General features: G+C 48.6%; 7 protein-coding genes across 7 annotated transcripts; 3 read left to right on the forward strand and 4 right to left on the reverse strand.

The window, feature by feature from the left end:
• Positions 1–29: 29 nt before the first annotated feature.
• Positions 30–1,172, reverse strand: ATNIH1004_000348 (uncharacterized protein; the record flags this gene model as incomplete). The annotated part of the gene is made up of 1 exon (XM_033565069.1): positions 30–1,172. One exon carries the CDS (start codon positions 1,170–1,172, stop codon positions 30–32), a length of 1,143 nt encoding a protein of 380 aa, XP_033430826.1.
• Positions 1,173–1,951: 779 nt separating this feature from the next.
• MRPL39_1 (threonine--tRNA ligase MST1) lies at positions 1,952–3,505 on the reverse strand (the record flags this gene model as incomplete). The annotated part of the gene is made up of 1 exon (XM_033565070.1): positions 1,952–3,505. One exon carries the CDS (start codon positions 3,503–3,505, stop codon positions 1,952–1,954), a length of 1,554 nt encoding a protein of 517 aa, XP_033430827.1.
• Positions 3,506–4,288: 783 nt separating this feature from the next.
• On the forward strand, positions 4,289–5,203 carry ATNIH1004_000350 (uncharacterized protein; the record flags this gene model as incomplete). The annotated part of the gene is made up of 1 exon (XM_033565071.1): positions 4,289–5,203. One exon carries the CDS (start codon positions 4,289–4,291, stop codon positions 5,201–5,203), a length of 915 nt encoding a protein of 304 aa, XP_033430828.1.
• A 512-nt stretch (positions 5,204–5,715) lies between these two features.
• Positions 5,716–7,153, reverse strand: CRF1 (glycoside hydrolase family 16 protein; the record flags this gene model as incomplete). The annotated part of the gene is made up of 3 exons (XM_033565072.1): positions 5,716–6,633; positions 6,722–7,005; positions 7,066–7,153. 3 exons carry the CDS (start codon positions 7,151–7,153, stop codon positions 5,716–5,718), a joined length of 1,290 nt encoding a protein of 429 aa, XP_033430829.1.
• Positions 7,154–14,045: 6,892 nt separating this feature from the next.
• Positions 14,046–16,798, forward strand: ATNIH1004_000352 (uncharacterized protein; the record flags this gene model as incomplete). The annotated part of the gene is made up of 10 exons (XM_033565073.1): positions 14,046–14,124; positions 14,185–14,474; positions 14,530–14,798; positions 14,860–15,062; positions 15,115–15,273; positions 15,322–15,743; positions 15,802–15,984; positions 16,039–16,474; positions 16,672–16,693; positions 16,762–16,798. 10 exons carry the CDS (start codon positions 14,046–14,048, stop codon positions 16,796–16,798), a joined length of 2,100 nt encoding a protein of 699 aa, XP_033430830.1.
• Positions 16,799–16,972: 174 nt separating this feature from the next.
• On the reverse strand, positions 16,973–19,182 carry ATNIH1004_000353 (magnesium transporter CorA family protein; the record flags this gene model as incomplete). Its single annotated transcript, XM_033565074.1, has 3 exons — positions 16,973–17,558; positions 17,615–18,184; positions 19,049–19,182. The coding sequence occupies 3 exons, from the start codon at positions 19,180–19,182 to the stop codon at positions 16,973–16,975; spliced, it is 1,290 nt and encodes a 429-aa protein (XP_033430831.1).
• A 1,005-nt stretch (positions 19,183–20,187) lies between these two features.
• Positions 20,188–21,040, forward strand: ATNIH1004_000354 (uncharacterized protein; the record flags this gene model as incomplete). The annotated part of the gene is made up of 2 exons (XM_033565075.1): positions 20,188–20,277; positions 20,375–21,040. The coding sequence occupies 2 exons, from the start codon at positions 20,188–20,190 to the stop codon at positions 21,038–21,040; spliced, it is 756 nt and encodes a 251-aa protein (XP_033430832.1).
• Between the last annotated feature and the right edge of the window lie 285 nt (positions 21,041–21,325).

The following is a 21,325-nucleotide window of genomic DNA, read 5'->3' on the forward strand; positions in this document are numbered from 1 at the left end:
TTGGGGTACTCTAGAAGTCATTCCTAAAATCATACAAACGTCTCTCTCATATTCTTCAGAATCCGTACGTGAAGTAGAACCAGACGATGGTAGTAAGATGAGGAATTGCTCGAGGCAGTAGAGTTTGGCCAGTTGAATGATTCGTTCGGGCCGTTAGTCCTGCGGTGTAAATTACTGTCGCTCAGGGATCTTCTAAGTCTCGTGTTCGAATAAGCAAGTTCGTCAATTTTAACGGCAGTCCGGCATTCACCCCCGGGAGCAGTTGCTGAATTGCAGGCATCGTGGGGTAGTATATAAGATGATGTTTTCCATCGACGGTTTGCCAACGCGGTATGATATTGCGCATCGTCATACAAACACCTCGCCAGGTCAGAGAAGGAAGCATCCAGAAACATAGCGCAAACAACAACCAGGCATAACCAAAATGGGTTACGAGATTGGCGCCCATGGAAAAAGAGGTTTGTGTAAAGCGTCCTGATATTAGCCAGAGTAGTATTGTGCGCCAGCCAATAATCCCAGGATTTATGCGGCCAGAAAATTGCGTGCCCAAGGCCTTTAGAACTACCCGCCGCAGACCTTTTCATCATTTCATAAGACAATAGTCTGATAGCGACAGTGTAAATCCCAGTGTAAGCCTTATCGGCAGTCGTTACAAATTTATAAACAGCGGTGATGATATGTGTCTCGCAGCAGCAGATCTCAAGCACACACCATGGTTGACGAAGAACCATAAGCAGTGATTCCACGATGCTATTCTGGCCTAGAACGCAATGTTTTCGTGACGCTACTGCGTTGACTAAGAACCATGGTGGGTTGTCAAGGGGATGAGTTTTTCTTGATTTGTCGAGGACGTTATGTGACGGGTATGGTAGTGATGAAAAAGTCCCGGTGGACACATTTTCCATAGTGATACATACTGGTAGTACTTCTGTGACTGTTAAAGCTGCTGCTGCGAGTTCAGCATCAAGGGTCGCGTCATCCCTATGGCTCCGGCCTGGGGAGAAGGCAGCGATAGAATGTATGACGAATGAATCACCCAGGCTGACGCCGCCGCCTAGATCGTAGGAGGCGCAAATTTGACCTAGTCCTCCAGGGATACCATTGACGGGGTTCTGATTGCTGTCGTTTCGTGCATCAGTGGCACAGAAATGGCCCTGTTTGGGGTCGCCCATTCCAGAGAGGCTTCACCTGCAGTGTACCAGATCAATCAACAACACAGCGCTGAGGGTGGCCATGAGGAAACTCTGGATATTAAATAGACTCGATAACTACCGCTGAGTTGGTGGTCTGAGAGAGTCCTTCTCCGCCACCAACTTGTAAGGAATTCCACCTTAGGCAGACTATGAACGAAAGGGGAAAAGCGTGGTCCTGTCATCTGATAATCACGTGTCTGTTTACTCTTGTAAGAATTAGGCACACATTGTCCTCCATGCCCTACAATAATCCAAGGGAAATGTATCATTAGAAATCCATATTTGTATGTATATCAATATCACATCGCCACTGTGTACCTCTCTACCGACCCCTGTACGACTGCTGGAAAAGCAGCGGACCCATAGCGACGTACAACCAGTGCCAGCGTCATCTACATCTGGCCGGGCCATAGACCTCTTCACGAACCCCGAATACCCGCCCAGAATTTCCCGGAGTGAATATCATCGCAAAGCGAGGTTTCTACAGGCAAATGCCACATGGAATCTTCGCCCACTTCTTCGGGCCGAATAGCATTGACCCCGCAGCATTTGGGTATTCAAGTAATGGAGCAGCCGAAGACCTTATCCTGACTGGTAGAGAAAGACTGAGGTGAATGAAGATTCGTAATTGACAATGATTAACGATTTGAACGAGCCATGATAGCATCAATGCCACATGCTTCTAGCAATCATATGATTATTCGTTTTTCTCTAATAAGTACATTTCCAAGTTCATCCCTCTATTATATGGAATCGTGTCATACAAACCGCTTCTCCAATTCAACCAGAAGATCATGCACGGCATCGACCTTTAATGGAATCGCCCTGGGTTTCTGTAGCGCCTGCTCTCCTAATCGGCGGGTAATCACATCGTGCAGGTTCTGGGTACTCCCAGCCGGGCTGCTCTGCATCTGGCCGGTTAAGTCCATCGTGATGCGAGATTCAGCAACATCTTTTGGACCCAGGATGAAAATGAAGTTATATTTCATCTGCTTAGCGCGCTGGATCTTCTTCCCTAGCGTCTGACTGCCCGCGTCCACATCGATCAGGAACGTCGAGTCGACGGCGGACAACGGCTGCGGCGGCGCATCCCTATTCTGATCATACTGCAGCACACGAAACCCCGAGATCTTCGCCGCCGCGTCGTGCGCCAGCCGCACGACCGATTCATCCTGGTTGACGGTGAGGATAATGCCTTGACGCGGCGATAGCCAGAACGGCCATCGCCCGGCATACTGTTCGATCAGCAGCGCGAGGAACCGTTCCAAGGAGCCAAAATTCGCCCGGTGGATTAGCACAGGCGTCGCCCGTCCTGGAGTCGCCGGGTTATAGTCCTCTTCTCCCTCGGCCACTTGATACTCTAGTCCAAACCTCTGGGGCAGATTCATATCCAGCTGAATTGTCGACAGCTGATGGTATTTGCCTGTCTGGTCCTGCAGCTGGATATCGATCTTGGGGCCGTAGAATGCTCCGTCACCCTCGTTCATGGCCCACTCTCTCCCGCTGTTCTCCAACGCCTCGCGCAGTTGAGCCTCGGCGCTATTCCACAGGTCCAAGCTCCCGATGAAATCCTTCTCCGGTCTCGTAGAGAGGGCTAGACGATACGGACCCAGTCCAAAGGTTGTCATCACCAGGTCTACAAACCCCAGCGCCGACGCGATCTCTCCTTTGATCTGCTGCGGTCGGCAGAAGATGTGCCCGTCGTCCTGGTGGAATCGACGCACACGGGTCAACCCGCTCAGAGAACCTGAGACCTCGTTTCGATGGAGGGGGCTGAAATCGGCGTATCGGATGGGGAGTTCTCGATAGGAATGATTTTGCGACTTAAATAGGAGACAGTGGCCGGGACAATTCATAGGTTTCAGTCCGTACGATTCGTTCTCGCCGGTTTCTCCGTCAGATTCGCCGGTCGCTCCACGCCCGCGGACCTCGTACATGTCATCTTTGTAGTTCTGCCAGTGGCCCGAGACCTCCCACAGGGAACGCTTGTAGATGGTTGGGGTCAGGACTTCACGGAATCCGTATTGGAGGTATTGTGTACGTAGGAACGAGATGAGCTTGTTGATGACATGGGCACCATTGGGGAGGAATAGAGGGGATCCGGGGCTGTACAGGGAGGTGGTAAAGAGGTCTTGTGCCGTGCCCAATACTCGATAGTCGTGGGAGGCAGGTTGTTCAGACGACGGGTCGGAGCACGAACAGTGTCGCGAGGCAGTCGATGACAGCCATTGTCGTCGCGAAAACGGACTTCTGCTAAAGCTGGACGGTCGGAACAGGGACGACTGACGTAGAGGTGGATGTAGTCGACGCATGATGAATGAATGCGGTTGGGAGACTTCACGCGCAGGGGATTTTTGCTGCGTCACGCGGAGGCTGATCGGCCCGATTGGGATCGATCATTCCCGTGATTCTTCCCCGCGTTGGAATAGAATCAACTGAATAAGAGTCTCATATCCATTCGTATATACATTCGTTCTATCGACGTGACGCACGAGACTTCCAGAGCATAAAGCTAGGAAGTCCCCCTCGCGTCCAGGTTGTGGACCGACTGGTAGTGTCTCGACTCCCGCGTTCTTACCCATCTACCGAATTCATTGTTTACAAACTAGCATCTAGCTTTCTTCTCTCACTCTCAGACTAATGTCGACTAATAGCGTCATCCTGGGTGACTCCTGGGTCGTAGCAACCTCTTCTTCTACAAACAGACATGGAGAGGACCAAAAATCTGACATCGCGTGTCACACGCTAGGTCATGATCAGCTTCACAAAGAAAAAAGCAACAAGAACAAAGAAAATCTCGGAAGCGGACGTGAATACATGACCACCTCCGCCTCAACCATATCAGGACCTGAGCTGATCATGCCGTCGATCTACGAGACTCCAGTTTCCGAAGCCTCCTGGGTTGCGCCGAACGTACGATCGACACTCAAACACCGACATCTACCTCGTGAGAGCCAGAGAGACAACAGACACAAGCCATCGTCCTCAGACGTATCCCAAGGTCACAATAATGATAATGATAATGATAATACCACATCACGGCGGGGAGGAGCCCATCGAAAAGACGATGACGATCGAACGGCCTCTAGATCGGCATGGCTGGAACCGGCCATACGCAGCGTAATCAATATCCTTCTCTTCGCAGCCATCTCGCACATGCTGGTGCTGCCAGAACTAGTTCAACAATACCAACCCCTCTGCTCTATAGAAGCGATATCAAATTTATACCCAGCGAGCTGCATCCCCCCCTTTACCCATCGCCCGTTCAGCAGCAAGTCGCCGCACGACGGTCAACCTCGGTCCTGTCGTCGCAGACGCGCCTAGAGACGCTACTTAATGCGACACTGCATGAGATGGCGCCGCTGAACGGATCGCTGAAACAAAGCGAATCACACCTACGAGACATTCAGACGGGACTCCTACAAGCCCATCCTGGTCGCCCGCGACACGAATTGGACCTGGAATTCGACGGCTGCTGGCAAGCTACGCGCGCCGCCACCAAGAAGTTCGACTCGCTCAGGGCTGACATCCGCTCTGCACTCGACAATCTGATCGCTACCAGCAGCGGCAGCGGCGGTGGCGGGGTAAAAACCATCGCCGACCCCAATGTCCGTGATGCGCGGCTTTCGACGCAGATGTCCAGGCGGGAACATTATCTCGAGCAGTTGACGGCACGCATGCAGTCCAAGGCGGACTCACTCTCGAGTGACCTCGCCACGCTCGAAGATCACTTGCAATCCATCGGGGATATTGTCGCGAGACAGAACCCACCCACGTCGGCGTCCGTGTCCCAGCCGTCAAATCAGGTCCAAAATCTCATCGAGTCGATCCTCCCTGAGAAACTGCCCTGGTTTTTGCGTCGCGCTCGCCAAGAAAACGCTCGCCCGTGCTCAGATCCCCCAATAACGAGCCACTTCCAGGTCGCTGCCAGCGAACATCATGCCGTAGCGGAGGTGGTCCGAAACCTGTCTCACCGGCTGCAAGCGCTGCAAAGGAGAAAACCCCTTTGATTCGACCATTGTGGCCGAGTAATGTCTTACATGAACAGAAATGATAACCCCTTTTCCTAGCGCTGGGGGGAGAGGGATTGCAGTTTAGTTTTTAAAATAGCAGCCGCTACGATGCATACAAGAATGATATGAATGCAAATGACATGAATGAGTCAATGAGTGAATGGTATTCAAGTGTAATTAATATTATCGTTGCAAATCAATCCAGGCGTGCGCGCAGGCGATCATCCTTTCCCATAAATAGCATATCCATCATCCTTCGCCGCAAACCAGCACGGTGTAATCAAAGCACAGGCCCAAAGGAACAGCACGAGTAAAACAACCCAAAATGGATGTCGCATGCGAGCCACCGCAGCTCAAATTGAGCCATGTCTTTATGTACTAAAAACTACAAATGTTAACAATACAAAGAAGCCAGGGGAGCGAAGTCAATCGAGCTCCCTCATCACAGTCCAGCCGGAGTTGTCACCAAACCCCCTACCACCTCCAAAACATTACTTTGGTCAACTCGCTTACAGCTGCAGCATGATGGTCGACAAAGCCAGGATGGCCAAGACCATCGGAGAGCCCACAATAGAAGTAGCCGCTCCTAGGTGCAAGCTAGGGGTAGGGCTGGCACCGGAGACAGAGCCGGAAGGCGATGGGTTGCCAGTGGGAATGAGGCCAGCACTGCTAGAACCAGCAGCACCACCGGAGCCGGAGCCGGAACCAGAGCCGGAACCAGAGCCAGAACCCCCCGTGGGTTGGCTGCCAGAGCCAGCAGTACCGGAGGCCGAGCCGGAGCCGGAGCCAGAGCCACCAGTGCCAGTGGCCGAGCTAGAACCGGCAGTGCTCGTCTCGGTTTGAGAGCCGCTAGGCTTGGTGCCGGACTTTGTGAGAGTAGTACCTGTGGTGGTAGCAGCACCTGTGGTCGCAGAGCCAGTGGCAGACTCGGTGGTAGAAGGAGTGTTGGTGCTGCTGGTGCTGCCAGCCGATGAAGTGTCGGGGCTCTTGGCACCTCCCTTTTTGATGCTAGCGGAGTCGCCATTCTTGTTCGTGTAGGTGTAGGACTCGGCGGGGTTGTAGTTGGTGATCTTAACGGACTTGACGTACATAGTGTAGGGAGCACCATTGTAGTCAGTTTTGCCTCCAGCCCACTCAATAGTACCCGGGGCGTTATCCGGGTCTCCACCAGCCCAGGAGCCAAGTCTCAGGCGCATGGGGGTCTGGGGATAGCGAGTGCCGCCCTTGGCCTGATCAAAGGTGAGAGTGCGCACGACATTGCCGTCGATAGCCCAGGTCATTTGGTTTTCATGCCAGTCAACGGTGTAAGTGTGGAAGGTATTCTGGGGGGTGGCCACGGCCTCAAAGGTGGCACGGTCATAGGACGAAGTATCGCCCTTACCAAAGTAGTTGGTCTGGATTTGAGTGGTATCTCCACCGAGTGCTTCCTGTTGGCGCCCAAGTTAGGTTGGTGATGCTTCTCGCCCGGCATTTGCACGATGCAGGAGAATCGGGAGGGAAGTGAAAGGGACATACCCAGTCGATCTCGTCCAGGACATCGGACTCCAGGACAATGCTGCTCACAATGCCCGTTCCAGGCGCAGCCTTCATGACAACTTCGACTTTACCGTAGAAGATATTGAAGTCGGTATCGATAGTGGGGGCATCACCCTTCTTGTTGATGGTGAACTCGGCGCCATCATTTCCAAAATTAATCTTTCCGGCAGCGGTCTTCCATTTAGCCAAGTTGGCATCACCACCCGTGGTGAAATCCACAGAATAAGTACTGGTGTCCAGACCCTTGACGGGGTCGCAGGTCTCTACAGAGGATATTAGCCACCGACAAGGAATAGCTCGACTCGATGGGAGGGTGAACATACTCTGCATGGGGTTGCAGTCCGAGAAAGTCTGTGCAGAGGTGAGAGGAAGCACTGCGGTCAGTGCCGCCGCTGCATACTTGAAATACATTATGATTTATGAGGGGTCGACAAGGCCGACGAACACTGCTCTATACAAGAACGAGTGTGGAAAAAGGTAGGCTGGAAAAAAAAAGAGGGGGCCTATTAAATAAATAGCCAGGCTTGTTCTATAGTAACAGTAACAAAGATGGCGAGATAAAGAGACAGAAAGAGGGCGCACACAAAAAAGAGCGACCGCCTAGGTAACGATGACCTCGTTGCTTGGAAACGGGGAGAAGGTGGTGAATTAAGGAAGGCGTCAGTCCAGTTAATATATATTGGGTAGGTATTGTCCCCTGAGCACTTGCGCCGTGAATTAAAATGGAGCAGGAAGTTTCCAGCCCCAATGACCTAGTATTATTGGCGGCGCAGTCGTTGGTCCTCCCCTGGTTCAACAGGGAGAGTTTATCCAGGTAGGAACTGGGCGCTGAGAGGCCAGCGTCATCACAACCCGGGTGTGGTTAGACAATATGATTGACTGACCGGATGGATAAGTGAGTAGCCGACCCCGATCCAGTGGAGCCCCAACTGGGGACGGACCCAGAGATGGCGAAGTCCCTATCCATGATGATAGGAGGATTTGTCCGCGCCATGCAGCTACGTCTCCACCAGTGGCCATCATTTTTTTAACCTGAGCGGCCGGGGAAGCACCACATCGACTGGCAGCGGAACCCGAGTGCAGAAAAGCTTGTGCCTGTTGTGTCTTTTTCGCCCGCATGCGTTTGTTTAAGTCCGCCTAAATGGAGCCAAAGTCTACTCCGACCATGGTTAGGTTGCAGTCACACGAATGCATGTTTTCGTTTATTTTCAGTATGCCTGTATGTACTACTCTGTTTTAGTCCTCCTTGACAAGGAGGGAGAAGGGGGGGGTTGTGGGTGGTTGGAGATGGAGGGGGCGAAGGGACAAGAAATCAAAGGGTCACAATGCCAAGGCAGTAGCTGCCACCATTAAGCGATTGCAGATGAGTGCAGGTCACATCGTTTGACTCGATCCGCTGTTGATCGTGTCAGAGAAATGTTGCAGGAAGATAGGCTGTCTGCGGGCTGTCCATGTCAGCATAACAATAATGCAGGGACTTCCTTCCTGTGAGAAAGCCAAAATAACGGGACGGCTGCGAGGATGAAAATCGCGGATTTGCGAAGGTTTACGTGTGCGGCCGAGACTGCACGGGACCCGTGGGTCAGGTGAGCAGCGCACAAGCGAACAAAACCGTTCCTATTACATGAAAATGAGGCCATCAGTATCCAGAGAAGCAGCAAGGACTCTGGTGGTAGGTACACTGTCCGATCCAAGAATTTTCTACAATTGGAATTGGAAAAAAAAATGAGAGAGTAACCACGGAAGAATTGGCCCCAGTACATGGTTCAAATGAGAGATTTCTCCCACAAACATGGGAATAAAAATAAACCCAAACCAAAGAGCTAAAAAAAGACAAGAGACAAAGTCTCATCCCGAATGATCAAAAGAGAAATCCGAAGAATAGAATCGTCAACTACAACCGCGCTTTCTTTGACTATCGATTGTGGAGGATACAATTGAGTCAATGAAAATGAGTGGCAGATGGGGTGCCCCCACTATCGCCTGCCTGGGAAGTCCCGAACCAGAGTTAGAGCTACACTAGAAGTCGGACCTTCGACGGAGAGAAATTTTGATATGTTGCCTTATCTTCTTTTTGGGACTTTCGGATCTGAGTATCCGGAGGAACATTGCATCACCTCCGTCAATTGCTTTGAGAACAAGACAAGATAAGACAAGACATGATTGCGTGGCAGCCTGCCATGATCCATCTGAGACAAAGATTTAATTTAATATTGTGGATAAGACACTGCTGTCTGCAATGTAACCAGACAGGAAATTTGCCCAGGGTTTATTCCCCAGATCATTTTCCTTTGTTTAATAAAAAAAATCCCATGGTGTACAAACCAGCTAGTTCGTGAACTACGTTGGAGTATCAAGAGGAGCAGCTATGACTAAAAGAAAAGAGGGGAAGATAGGCGATAGGCGAATAGGCGAATATTGCTAGTTGGTCCCTATGGGATTCGAACGCTCGTGGGGGTGACATCGTGCCCAAAACAACTTGTCCCGTGCGGCCGACCACGTGACACACTCAGTGGTTGCTCTTGTTTGTTGACAATGACATAATCCCATGCTGAGATCGGCTGCTGGGGAAACCTTTCCCCGAGTGTTCCCTGCAACCGTGGGCGCAGTGTGACGATTGATTGATTGACTAAATGTTGGGAACACTGCCATGTTGGGCGATCATCTGCTGCCACGTTGAATCCCCTCCTTCTCTCCCCTCATCAATCTTACTCTCCTTTTTCACCCTGACATCTATACAGTTTGCTCATTCTAGAATATGGTACACAAATCAGCGAAATCATCCTCGCGTTCCAAATCTTCCCGCTCGCTTCCCTCGACCCGCCCGAACCCAGCGATGGATCGGAAGGTCTACATTCCTCTTTGCTTCTGCCTGATCTCGTTCGCGGTCATGGTCTACATCAATTGATCTGCTGGATCCGGCACGCAAAACAAACATCATTTCTCTACCCCAGCTTCTGCTGAATACCAACCACTTACTCTGTATTCCGGAGTCGAATACTTGTTCAGTACCCCATCCGGAATCGTGACCACGATGACGGAATTTCCTTGCCCCACCCAGACTTCCTCACCAACTCGATTCATCCGGCCGTATCGATCACCTTTCCTTGTATTCCAACCCATTCCAACAATAGAAGACACTACAATAGCTGCCGTCTCTCAATCCGTTCTTGTCAGGATGGAATGGGGGCGAAGGATGAATCCCGACCGGTACAAACTGCGTCTAGTTAATCAGATTCCTCGCAATGTATAGGAAACACTGATTATGAAGGATTCAGAAGGACATTGACAACAATTCGAGTTCAAATGATCGCAGCCCGCCTGTCTGGAACAGGATGGGTATTATATTTGTTTGTTCTCCCGCTATTTGCAATGTACGTTGGCATTTATCGCATGCAACTACCGAGAATACACTGCATCACATGGAAATGCAGATATATATCTTACCTTGATGGTTCACTTTTTTTTTTTTGTTAGTTTTTGTCTTTACATAAATACCCCAGGAGGTTGACCTACAGTCTATCCTTGCAATTTCTTTTGTGTTGTATGTACCTGGTCATTAGTTATATGACCCAACATTCTTTGTTGGTTTCACCTATATTTATCTGTTTTCGAATGTACTCAGATATTCAGATATTCAGTTAAGTACCATTAACAATGGAACTATTCTCTTACATAAGCTCTAGCATAACTAACTAATCGTTTGGAGGCCTGAAATCCATCCCATCACATCCGTTTAATGACATGCTCCTGAAAAAAATTCAGACTGGGCACCCAATGGCAGTGCAATATTACATACGTCCCTCTCCTGCAGCTAGACAGAGATGCAACCCAACACTCTATCTTCCCTACGGATAGGTAAGATAGTAATATCCCAGGCTGCAGGATAACTTGAAACATGCAAACTTGGCCAGAAATGACATGGCGCTTTCTGAAACGCCCGCTCCCTCTACTGCCTTCGTGCCAAGGGCCAACACTGAGTCTTCAGTGACATGAGTCGATGAAACGCGCTAAGATCGGGAGATTAATGACGGATCTTGGACTACGGATCCGTCAGTCTCAGCCTGAGGGGTCCATTTCCACCTTGACTGGACCCCTCAGGCTTGACTGGACCCCTCAGGCTTGAATGGAAATTGGATAGTATGGTTACTGAAATCTGTAGACACACCGTACCTATCCTCTCTGTGAGTGATCCATCAGTCCTTCAAAAATGAGCAAATGCAGTCTTACTATCAGATCTGGCACATTCTAACCATCTCATATCAAGGTGAGATAGCAAATCGATGTGAAGAAAAACAAGGTGTGAAATATCCAAACATCAATATCGGTCTACCTTCTATCTCTATTTAACCCTGAATACCTACCATCTAGTGCAAAAACAAAAAATCAACCACATAACCCTCCTACGTGTTATTCTCCAACACCTGTCGCAATCCATCTACCCACACAACTTCCCCTCCGCGAAGATCTCCCCGCTAGGCATCATACTCTGACCCCCATCAAGGAGAATCGTCCGAACAATGATCCTTTCTTCCATGACCGTCTGGTGGTGATAAATGTGAGACGTACAGGTAGGACAGAAGTAACAACGACCGAGTTTCCCGAGGCGCCAGTATACGTGTAGCAACCAGGAGATCCGGCGAGGAGACACAATTGGCCCTATATCTTGTCGAGTAAGCTCAGCGGTTACACTGTAGGACATAGCTCTAGTGAGACGTAGGACATGCAATACGTACCTTGTGGATGATCTGGTTTATGGAATACGGACCGCCACCGAGTTTTCGACACGTTTCACAGTGGCAGAGGATATGTTCTGGTTTGGAGATCTATACTATCCAAGTGCAGGAGCTACAATGACAGCTGTTGTTGAAGGCTTTTGCTCTGATTGTGGGTTTTTCGGCCGGAGGACAAAAGAGGATGCCGTTTTTGATGTCTGTTGTTTACCTGGTTAAATTTGCGTTTTCGGGTATATATGGCTGATGATTATCTATCACTACTGAATCCTCGCTGAAAAAACAAGAGGGAAAGATTAGACGAGGTCAATCTACGAAAGCAAAAAAAAAAATACATCAGGGGTGTCACATTCCTCGAAAACTCCAAATGCACCAGATCCTTGGTCTGATAGTAATCCAGATCCGCTTTTTCAAATTCCAGGATAAAACCATGTGTCAGGCCTTTACGAGGTTTTCCCAGCTTTGATTCTTGCCCGACGAGTGGATAAAAATAATAACAATAATGTCAACCATAGATTGATCTCAAACCATATACGAGAGGGAGAAATAGGAGGTTAGATACCTGCTTTCAAGCTCCTCATATACGGACGCCCTGTATCTGTCTTGACGCAATTCTGTTTCAGCGAGAGAAACGCCTCGAAATGCTTTTTCGAATTCGTTCCATGTAGTGAAGGGTTTGTATTTGACGAGTACGATGTGGGTGATGACGTCTATCTTTCTGACTTGTCTGGAATATAGCATTTGATCTGCAAGTAAGTTCACTGAAAATTATTATTTAGACTTACAGCAAGTCTATATTATATATAGACCGTAATCTGATATAGAAGCAACAGATTGAATTATTACTTCTGTTCAGAGAGTCAATTATCTGCGCTCCCGTTCGTGGGGATTCCTGCACTTGGAGAAATTTTCCCCGCGTGATTTTGGTCATAGGTAGTAAAGTGCGAGATTGAAGTAGGAAGATGAGAGGAGTTTATGATCTGTTTAATCTGCAGGTGATATTTGTGGTATACAGTTCGGTGGATGGAGTGGCATGTACTAGGCTACAAGCTCATATAATTTTTATATTTGTTCAGCAGGAATTGAGATCTCATGGACGAAGCAGATATTGTAGAGTAGGTCGTTTGAATATCAAACAAAACTTGACTAGTCTCGGAACCATTTAATTACTTATAAACTAGTTTAGGGAGTAGAGGATATTTACTGTGCGCAAGAATCATAACAAATAAGCAATTTAGAGCATTTGTTGCTTCGGAAGAGAATTCTGTATGCCATTTCTAGCATTTCTAAAGTAGCTTATTGCCGAGATTAACTTGGTACAGTTGTCCATGAGGCAATTTTAATAAGGCGGGGATAGATTAGATTAATTAATCCCTGGTTTGTTGAATACGTAAGTTTATAAGGATGTAGGCTTTTAATAGAAAAGAGAGCCGATATTAGGATTAAATTCTATGCGAAAGCTCCATCAATGGATGGCTTAAAAAGATAATATAAAAGTGAAATGTAAGCTATAAGGTCTACCACTCAGATAATTAACGATATGAACGAATTGCTCCGGACATGCTCGTCCGGTACTAGGATAATGCAAGGCTGTAGTAAATTCTTTTTGTCATAGAAATCCAGCCGATTTGTCCCACCGCCATACGAGCTCAAAGAAAGCGAACGACGGTCTCTCTCCAACCACCGATTCCGCTAAGAAGTGGAGGCAAAGCTTCGTGTCCTGACGGGTCCACGTAGCCCTATAAGGCAAACCAATTTCTTGATTTTCAACATCTGATGTTTCCAACCAATCCAGGAGTCGAAGTAATATCAGATAAGATAATCGACTGAGTATAATTGTCTCTGTTCTAATATTCCTTCTTTCTGATCGTCTTTCCGATTCCATCCTGACTGCCTGTCGGGTCCACAGCTGGTCATTAAATCCAATAGTCGCCGCCGATTCTGGCTCCGAACCGAGAACCCACAGATGAAGCTTAGCCTTATGCCCGTTTAATGCCAAGTTGACACTGGGAGCAAGCAATGGTCCAACAAAGAGGGGCAAGGACCCATTTGGCGTTCCTGGACACATACGACTCGAGTCCTCCGTACGGGCTGTACCGGGTTTTGGCGAGATAAATCCCGTCGTGAATAGTCTACAATTGTAGCTCTCCTTATAATGCATTCGCTCCTGCTTTTCATCCATAGGCAAGGAATGTTTCCTATTCTTCTCTCACCGTATTATGTCTGAAACTGAACAACCAAGCTTCGCAAACAACGCTGTGCTGCAGAGTTAATATACAAAGACAGGGGCAACAGGGACTAGAATTAGGCAGACACAATTCGTGCCAATCTCCTCTCGCGTCCATCCTCCGCTGCAGACGCTTATCGCCTTGTAGGGCTAGTAGACCGGACAGAGGCCGATGAGGAAGTTTGGAACAGGATCCACAGCATGTAACTACTCGGATCCCGGTGCCAGCGCGGTTTTCGGAAGGAATCGTCCTGCCGGTCAGGATCTTATCTGATGGGGTATATCTGATCTGATATCCCCCTGTTTGTCTCCTTCCAGTAGTAAAGTACAGACTGCAGGCACAATGGGCGTCAATTCGAAGCCGGTAATTGAAACCACAAGCCGTGAATCCCATATCCCTTCTTCGGAAAAGAGTGACGACGGTGAGATCTCTACTCGATGGTGATGTTCAAGACTAACCACAATCCCCTGTATCGTGGCAGACTCACAATCCGATGTCTTGCGGGCAGCCGGTATAGGGATCCAGGAAGATGATCCTACAGAACCAGTGCTCACGCTGCGAATGTGGGTTTTGGGAATCGCATTCTGTCTGATCGCCAGCGGTTTGAACACGTTGTACACTCTCCGGGTCCCTTCGATCACGATCTCCTCGTCGGTGGTGCTGCTGCTGGCTTACCCGTTCGGAAGACTATGGGAGAAGCTCATCCCGAACTGGGATGTTCCGCTAGGGCGATGGAGGTTCAATTTGAATCCAGGGAGGTTTAACCAAAAGGTTTGCCTTGAATACCCCCCCAACATATAGACCAATAGCTCAATGTTTCTCCCAGGAACACATCCTGATCTACATCATGTCCAACCTGAGCATCTACGTTCGGCTCGGCGCTGATGTCTTGACCGAACAGGAGATGTTCTATGGACTGAAGACCGGATGGGGATTCAAGATCCTGATCACATTGGGAACATTCCTCACGGGGTTTTGTCTTTCTGGCTTGTTTCGCTCGGTGGTTGTGCAGCCTCGTGAGCTCATCTGGCCAGGAGTGTTGGGTACAACCTCTCTGGCAGCTACCCTGCATCACATAGGCAAGCAGCAGCAATTGTAAGTAGCTTGAAGCACTCGATACCATCTTTTGATATCTCTCGTTGACCTCGATAAATAGCGCCACCACGTGGAAGATCTCTCGCTATGCCTTCTTCACCGTCGCCTTTTGCATCTCCTTCTGCTGGTATTGGTTTCCGGATTTTATATTCCCAGCCCTGAGTTATTTTACCTTCCCCTGCTGGATAAATCCAAAAAGCAAGGTCGTGAACCAGCTGTTTGGAATGAAGACAGGCATGGGCCTGTTGCCCTTGACTCTAGATTGTAAGAATCCTATCAAAAGATGTCCTGTCGAGTCGATCACTGATAATAAAAGGGAGCCAAATCTCCTACGTCGGCTCGCCTCTTCTTATTCCCTCCTGGGCCATCCTGAATGTCTTCGTTTCCTTAGCGTTTTGGATTTGGGTCGTAGCGGTGGCTTGCTACTATACTAATATCTGGAATTCGGGGCATTTGCCCTTCCAGAGCTCGTCCGGTAAGTAGATTCCCGCATTTTTCGGACGTGTGCTAATACTTTGTTCAGTTTACGATAATACCGGGGCGACCTATAAAGTAGCCAAGATTGTCAGTGCCGCCACGGGATATAAACTGGATCTGGAGAGGTATAAGGCGTACTCTCCGGTCTACATGCCCATCGTCTATGCGTTGAATATGTTCGGTTTATCCTTTGCAACTTTGAGCTCCCTTCTTGTCTGGATTCTGCTCGAGAAGCGCCCCGCCCTCGCCACTGCAGCGCGCAGCATTCCCAATCTGATCGCCCATTCATGGAAAGGAAAGGCCACGGGAAATAAGCAGAACAGGGCAGATGTCCCCAGTTGGTGGTATCTAATCACATGCATTCTTGCACTGTTCATGACCATCTTCGCCGTTGAATACTGGGAAACTGAGATCCGATGGTACGGCGTTCTACTAGCTTGGGCCGTGGCTTTAATCTTCTTCGGTCCGGTAAATTTCTTCATCCTTGTCTCGATATCTCGCAAAATGTGATCACTGACTGCCGCAGCTGGCCTTGGTCTACGGCTCCTCAAACCTGAAGATCAACATCGATATCTTCTGTCGCATCGTGGCCGGGTTCGTCTTCGAGGGCAAAGTTCTCGCCAACATCTGGTTCTTCGACATCGGGTACACCTCCACCATCAAGGGACTCTACTTCGCAGAAGACATGAAACTCTGTCAGTATAGCCACGTATGTACCTTGTATCCGTTCCCCACAACCTCTTCCTCACTCTAACCCCTGTAGATCCCCCCTCGCAGCCTCTTCCTCGTTCAATGCGTCGGCATGATAGCCGGCACCCTCAGCTCGATGGGAGTCCTAACCTGGGCACTGAACCACATCCACGGTGTATGCACCGCGGACGCCGTGAACGGATTTTCATGTCCGTACTCACGCACACACTTCAACACCAGTTTGATCTGGGGCGCCGTGGGACCTCAACGCTACTTCACCAGCCAGGTAGGCTATGGCTCTCTCCTATTCTTCTTCATCATCGGTGCTGTCCTGCCCGTCCCTATTTACCTCCTGCAGCGTCGCTACCCGCGTTCCCTATGGCGACGTGTTCACGTCCCGCTCTTTCTGGGCGGATTGAACTACCTTCCTCCGGCAACGGGCACCAACTACGGTAGCTGGGCCGTCGTGGGTCTCACATTTGGGTATTTCCTGCGCAGACACGTCCATGGTTGGTGGTACAAGTACAATTTCGTGTTGAGTGCGGCGTTGGACTCGTCTGTGTCGATCGCAGGAGTCGTTATCTTTTTTGCTATTTTTTATAGTGGAGCGGCGAAGAGGTTTTCCTGGTGGGGGACGGAGGTGTATAAGGTAAAGTCTTTCTCTCTTTTTTCTCTTTAAGTGTAGATGATGATGCTAATAGAGTAGAATACGTGCGACTGGGAGGGATGTACGCATCTCTCTGTTCCAAAGGGGGGAAAGTTTGGGATGTAGATTACTATGCCTTCCTAACTATAGATTGACTGCCGAGCTTGCAGTTGACTGTGTCAAATAGCTGACTATCAAAGATGTTGCATAGTGGACCCTCTAGTACCTATATAGATTCAATAATATTGCTAATTTTACCTACGATGCGATATACTCAAAATTGTGGCGCTTTTGTATAACGACACTTTATTTATAGACACAGTCGCTTATAATTATAGATATAACCCCATGTAAGAGAGGGTCACAGCAACTTATACTTATAAGCCACCGAACAAGCAATAACCATAAAAGACAACATTCCCCCGATGATCCCAAAAAACCACCCCAACCCATCTACCTCCTGTCCCGGCACATTGACGTTCATCCCAAACAAGCCTGTCATCATATGCATCGGCACAAAGATAGTCGCCAACACGGTCACTTTACTCAAGACAGAATTAATATTGAGACTCAACCGCAGGTTATTTGCGCTCAGCTGCGCCAGACAGTTCGACTGCGAGCGACTCACGATCTCATCGAAATGCATCAGACTCTGCAACGTGGTCACCAGATGATCCTGCACGTCGCCCAGATACAGGATGAACTCGCCATCAGGGAACACGGGACTCTTATCTTTCGCCTGACACCGCTTAACGAACCCGTTCAGTACGTCTACCTTTCCGCTGAGACAACGCGTCAGATGCGTGATCTTCTTGCGGAGCTTGTCCACTCGCGGAATCAACGACTTCACGTCATCGACCCGTGCAATGAAGACTTGGTCTTCAATCGCTTCAGATTCGTATTCCGCTGCTTGGCGGTGGGGTTCGAAGCTGTCGACTATGTCATCACTTTATTCTGTCAACTTTGTACACGTAAATAGAGGAAAAGAAGGTAGGGGGAATACATCAGAGCATAACAGATCCAGTCACTACTTAAAATAGACGGATCGTGCAATCGACGAATCCGATCCTGCACACGTGCCATGTGGCCACATCCACTAGGGGAAAATGTCACCGTGCCACCGTTAAAAACGAGGATGTAGAATTCTGCTGAGTAGGGAATGGACGACGCAGTGGACGAGCGGATACATCCTTGTCCTTGTCCTGTTCCTGCATCGACAGATTCACTATCATCATTCACAAAAGACACCAGCGTCTGGAACGAAATCAAATAATAGTTACGAAACACCTCGACTTTCTCTCTGGTCTCGCGCGTAGCGATATCCTCCGCCGTAAGCGGATGGATCGACAGCGCCTGCGACACCACCGCCACGTCTCGTTGCGTGGCATCGCGAATGTCCAGCCACCAGACGGGGGCCCCGGGGACCTTTATGCTTACCGTCAGGTGGGAGAGGACCTTCGAGTTGAGAATGTCTTCCCATGTGGAGAAGACATGGGCTTCCTGCGTTTGCGAGGTGAAGAAGGTGTATCGGGGGCTCTTCATCTCGATAGGATACATTTGGTTCCCATTGATTCTGGAGTCATTAACAGAGTACAGTGAAAAGAGCGATGGTCCATTCAGCCCATGATAGGGGAAAGATAGGTCATCAATGGAATCCGTAGTGATGAGAACCAGATTCGACGGACGTGGGCATATATGAGGATGGCTGTTGCATTGGGTGAGACCTGTGCTCCGCATGTGTAGGAATCTAGGGATTAAAGCCCGAGGGAGATGGTGAAATAAAAGGAACGTTGCAACGCCTGGTTTCTCCTGACTAATAGTGCATGTAACTAACTATAGATAGGGCTGACCTAAATGGGAGGGGTTGATCAGGGGGGAAGAGTGGACCGGAATTGATGTTTGGATGCATAGTATAGTATGAATATGATATGATTTGTGGATGGGCCAATGTCCGACAAACTGGTCCACATGAGTCATCCTCTTTGGTCGATATGAAGCCCAAGTCCAGGCAACAGAATTGACCCGTCTTGGCTGGGAAATGAAATCTGGTTAAAGAGCTGGGATATTATTCCGTTCGTTCGTAGGAGGGAGAGACTCATCCGATTATACTTCTCTTCCTTCGACTTTAGTACTCTACTCCAGAGTAATATCGAATATAACGAGGATGTCCTAAACTCCCAGCCAACAATGGGAGACCACATCTTACCACTCCCTTCCCTGTAAGACTCAGTGAGCATCTCATCCGACGAAATACGACTAACGGCCTCCACAAAGTCCATCTCCTTCGATACTCCTACTGCTTCTTCTCCCTCTCGTCCTATCAATCGTGCGGTGTGGTCTGTCCATCTGGAAACGGACCCCCTCCGTGGTCTATGAGTTGTACGTGTCTGAGTCTAACCCCCATTTTCAAAAAGCCGACCCCAACCGAACCACTCACCGCTGCTGCAGGACTATGTGGTTCACCTCGTAGGAATGCCGGCGCTTCCTGGTTTCAATTCCATCAATTCCTCCGGAATCGTCGGCTTGGCGATGTGGAGATCCCATCGCCTTGTAGGGCTGAGGTAGATTCATCGTGCGACAAAGTATCTGTAAACATGCAATGGATGGAATGAGTGATTGATGGACAGATGAATGGACGTTTCTACAGATTGTTCTGGCTCGTGATAGATCGTTAGTTGCTCTCGTCCAGAGGTAGAAAGCAAACTATAGTGGTTTTCCAACTCTTGGCGGAACCGTTCTTCGGGACCTAGTAGGGACCTGGACATTTAGTATGCGAAAACTCGGAGCCATTCAGGGCATTCCATTGGAGTTGAGATATTCGTGCTTACTAGAAATTACAAACTACTTTATCTTTGCCTAGATAACAAGCATTTTTGGAGTATTGACAGAATTCTTCTTGCCTCTGCAAGTACTGTTATTACTACTAAAATCTATTACAAGATTTTACAGTAATAACACATAAATTCCTCAAATATAGTCTGCTCATTTTACATGCAGTAACGCCTCAACAGTACTACATGTCTCCTGGAGTTCTTTCTTGAGCAACACCTATCCAAATGGCCTATCAGACATATGAGAAAGATGATATAGACAGTACTCAGTAGCATCACATGGAAAAACCTATCAGTTCTTTAACTATATCATCCAGTTATAAACACGAGCACATACAAACAGATAAAGACTCGTCTGTTAGCTCCACACCAAGGTATTGACCTACTCATTTCCGCCTCTTCGTTTACTGTACCATGGCCGTCGAATACCCAATAACTATGCAAGCATGTTCTCGTAAATCTCTTCCAAAAATGTCCCCCTATTGTTACTCGAGATATAAGTTTCCTCATTTCATTCCGGTGGGAGAACAGCATTCATCTGCCAGCAATACGCATCGATAATGACCATCTTCAAGTACTCTAAATATTAATCTTTTCCCTAAAAAGGAAACCCTTCATTTGAGGATAACGAGTCTTTTTTTCAGACTCTCGTTTTCTCATTTGTTTGTTTTCTTAATTCCTCTCTTGATCACTGCTGTGTTAGATAGCGATTCATACAGCCTCAATATTTATCATAGCCAATACCATGGCATCCAGCCCGGTCCCTCCGTTGCGCAAATTCTCCGAGAACATCTACATCTACGAATCTCAAATCCTACCTCCGAATCAAAAACACGTCAGTTCCTATCCCCCTGCTCCCTCTCTACCTAGGCCGATACATCCATGCGGCTTATCCAGAAATACGTCCACGGCTACCATATTCTGTACCCAAGTTCCAAGGTGAAAATCACTTGTCAGGGACATTTTTACAGAGGAGCAACACCCTTTCCTACGTCTACCCGGAGCATCCACCACCATCGAGCCCAGACATCTGCAGGACACGCTCAACCCTAGGAAAGACCAACAAGCAAAGAGTAAGGATCAAAAGGGTCCTCATGCACGTTTTCTCCAATAGCGGTGGTATCAATCTCGAAGTGGTCTGCTCCATCTGGCTAGATCTTTATCCGAATGGTCCTCCTCCCCTCCCATTGCACGCTCTAATCCTAGACTCCACACCTAGCGGCGTGTCCTTCTTCTGTGAATTCCCCCACTGGACAGCGGCTTTTGTCATGGAATTCAGCTTTCTCCGGCGTCTTATGGCCCACATGATCTCGACACTCATGGTGACTTTCCTCATGGGAGTGTGGCCGCTTCTCCAGCGTAGGGAATCGCTTCCGGCACGGGGGAGATATGTGGTGAACACCCCCGGGACAAATCCTGTGCCTGCTGTGCGATTGTACATTTATTCCAAGACGGATCCATTTATGGGACACAAGTATGTGGAGGCCCATGCGCTAGAAGCGAATGAGGTAGAGTACAAAGTGTTTTGGAGAGGTTTACAGGTCAGGACATTTCGCGCTTGTGAGTCAGGATCCGGAAAGGTACTGGAGAGTTATTAAAGGGTTTTGGGAGAAGTGTATTTCTGGACTAGGATATTCTTTGTACAATTTATTACATAATACATAGATGTGTACTGCGTACACAGTAACTAACTTAACTAGTATATTTCTCTGACTAAAGCCTTCGCTACTAATTAGTTATGTAGGGCGCTAGATGCGAATGATGTTTCGACGGACTGAGTCATCTTGTACCTTTTATAGTTTTACTTCTTCTAGACTGGCGGTTAGGCACAACCAAACCTTCACAGTTTCAAGCACATCGAGTCTGACAACTAGTTTTTAAGT

The sequence above is a fragment of the Aspergillus tanneri genome, assembly GCF_003426965.1.
Source record: "Aspergillus tanneri strain NIH1004 chromosome Unknown AapTan_2_pilon_pilon_pilon, whole genome shotgun sequence".
Classification (NCBI taxonomy): domain Eukaryota; kingdom Fungi; phylum Ascomycota; class Eurotiomycetes; order Eurotiales; family Aspergillaceae; genus Aspergillus; species Aspergillus tanneri.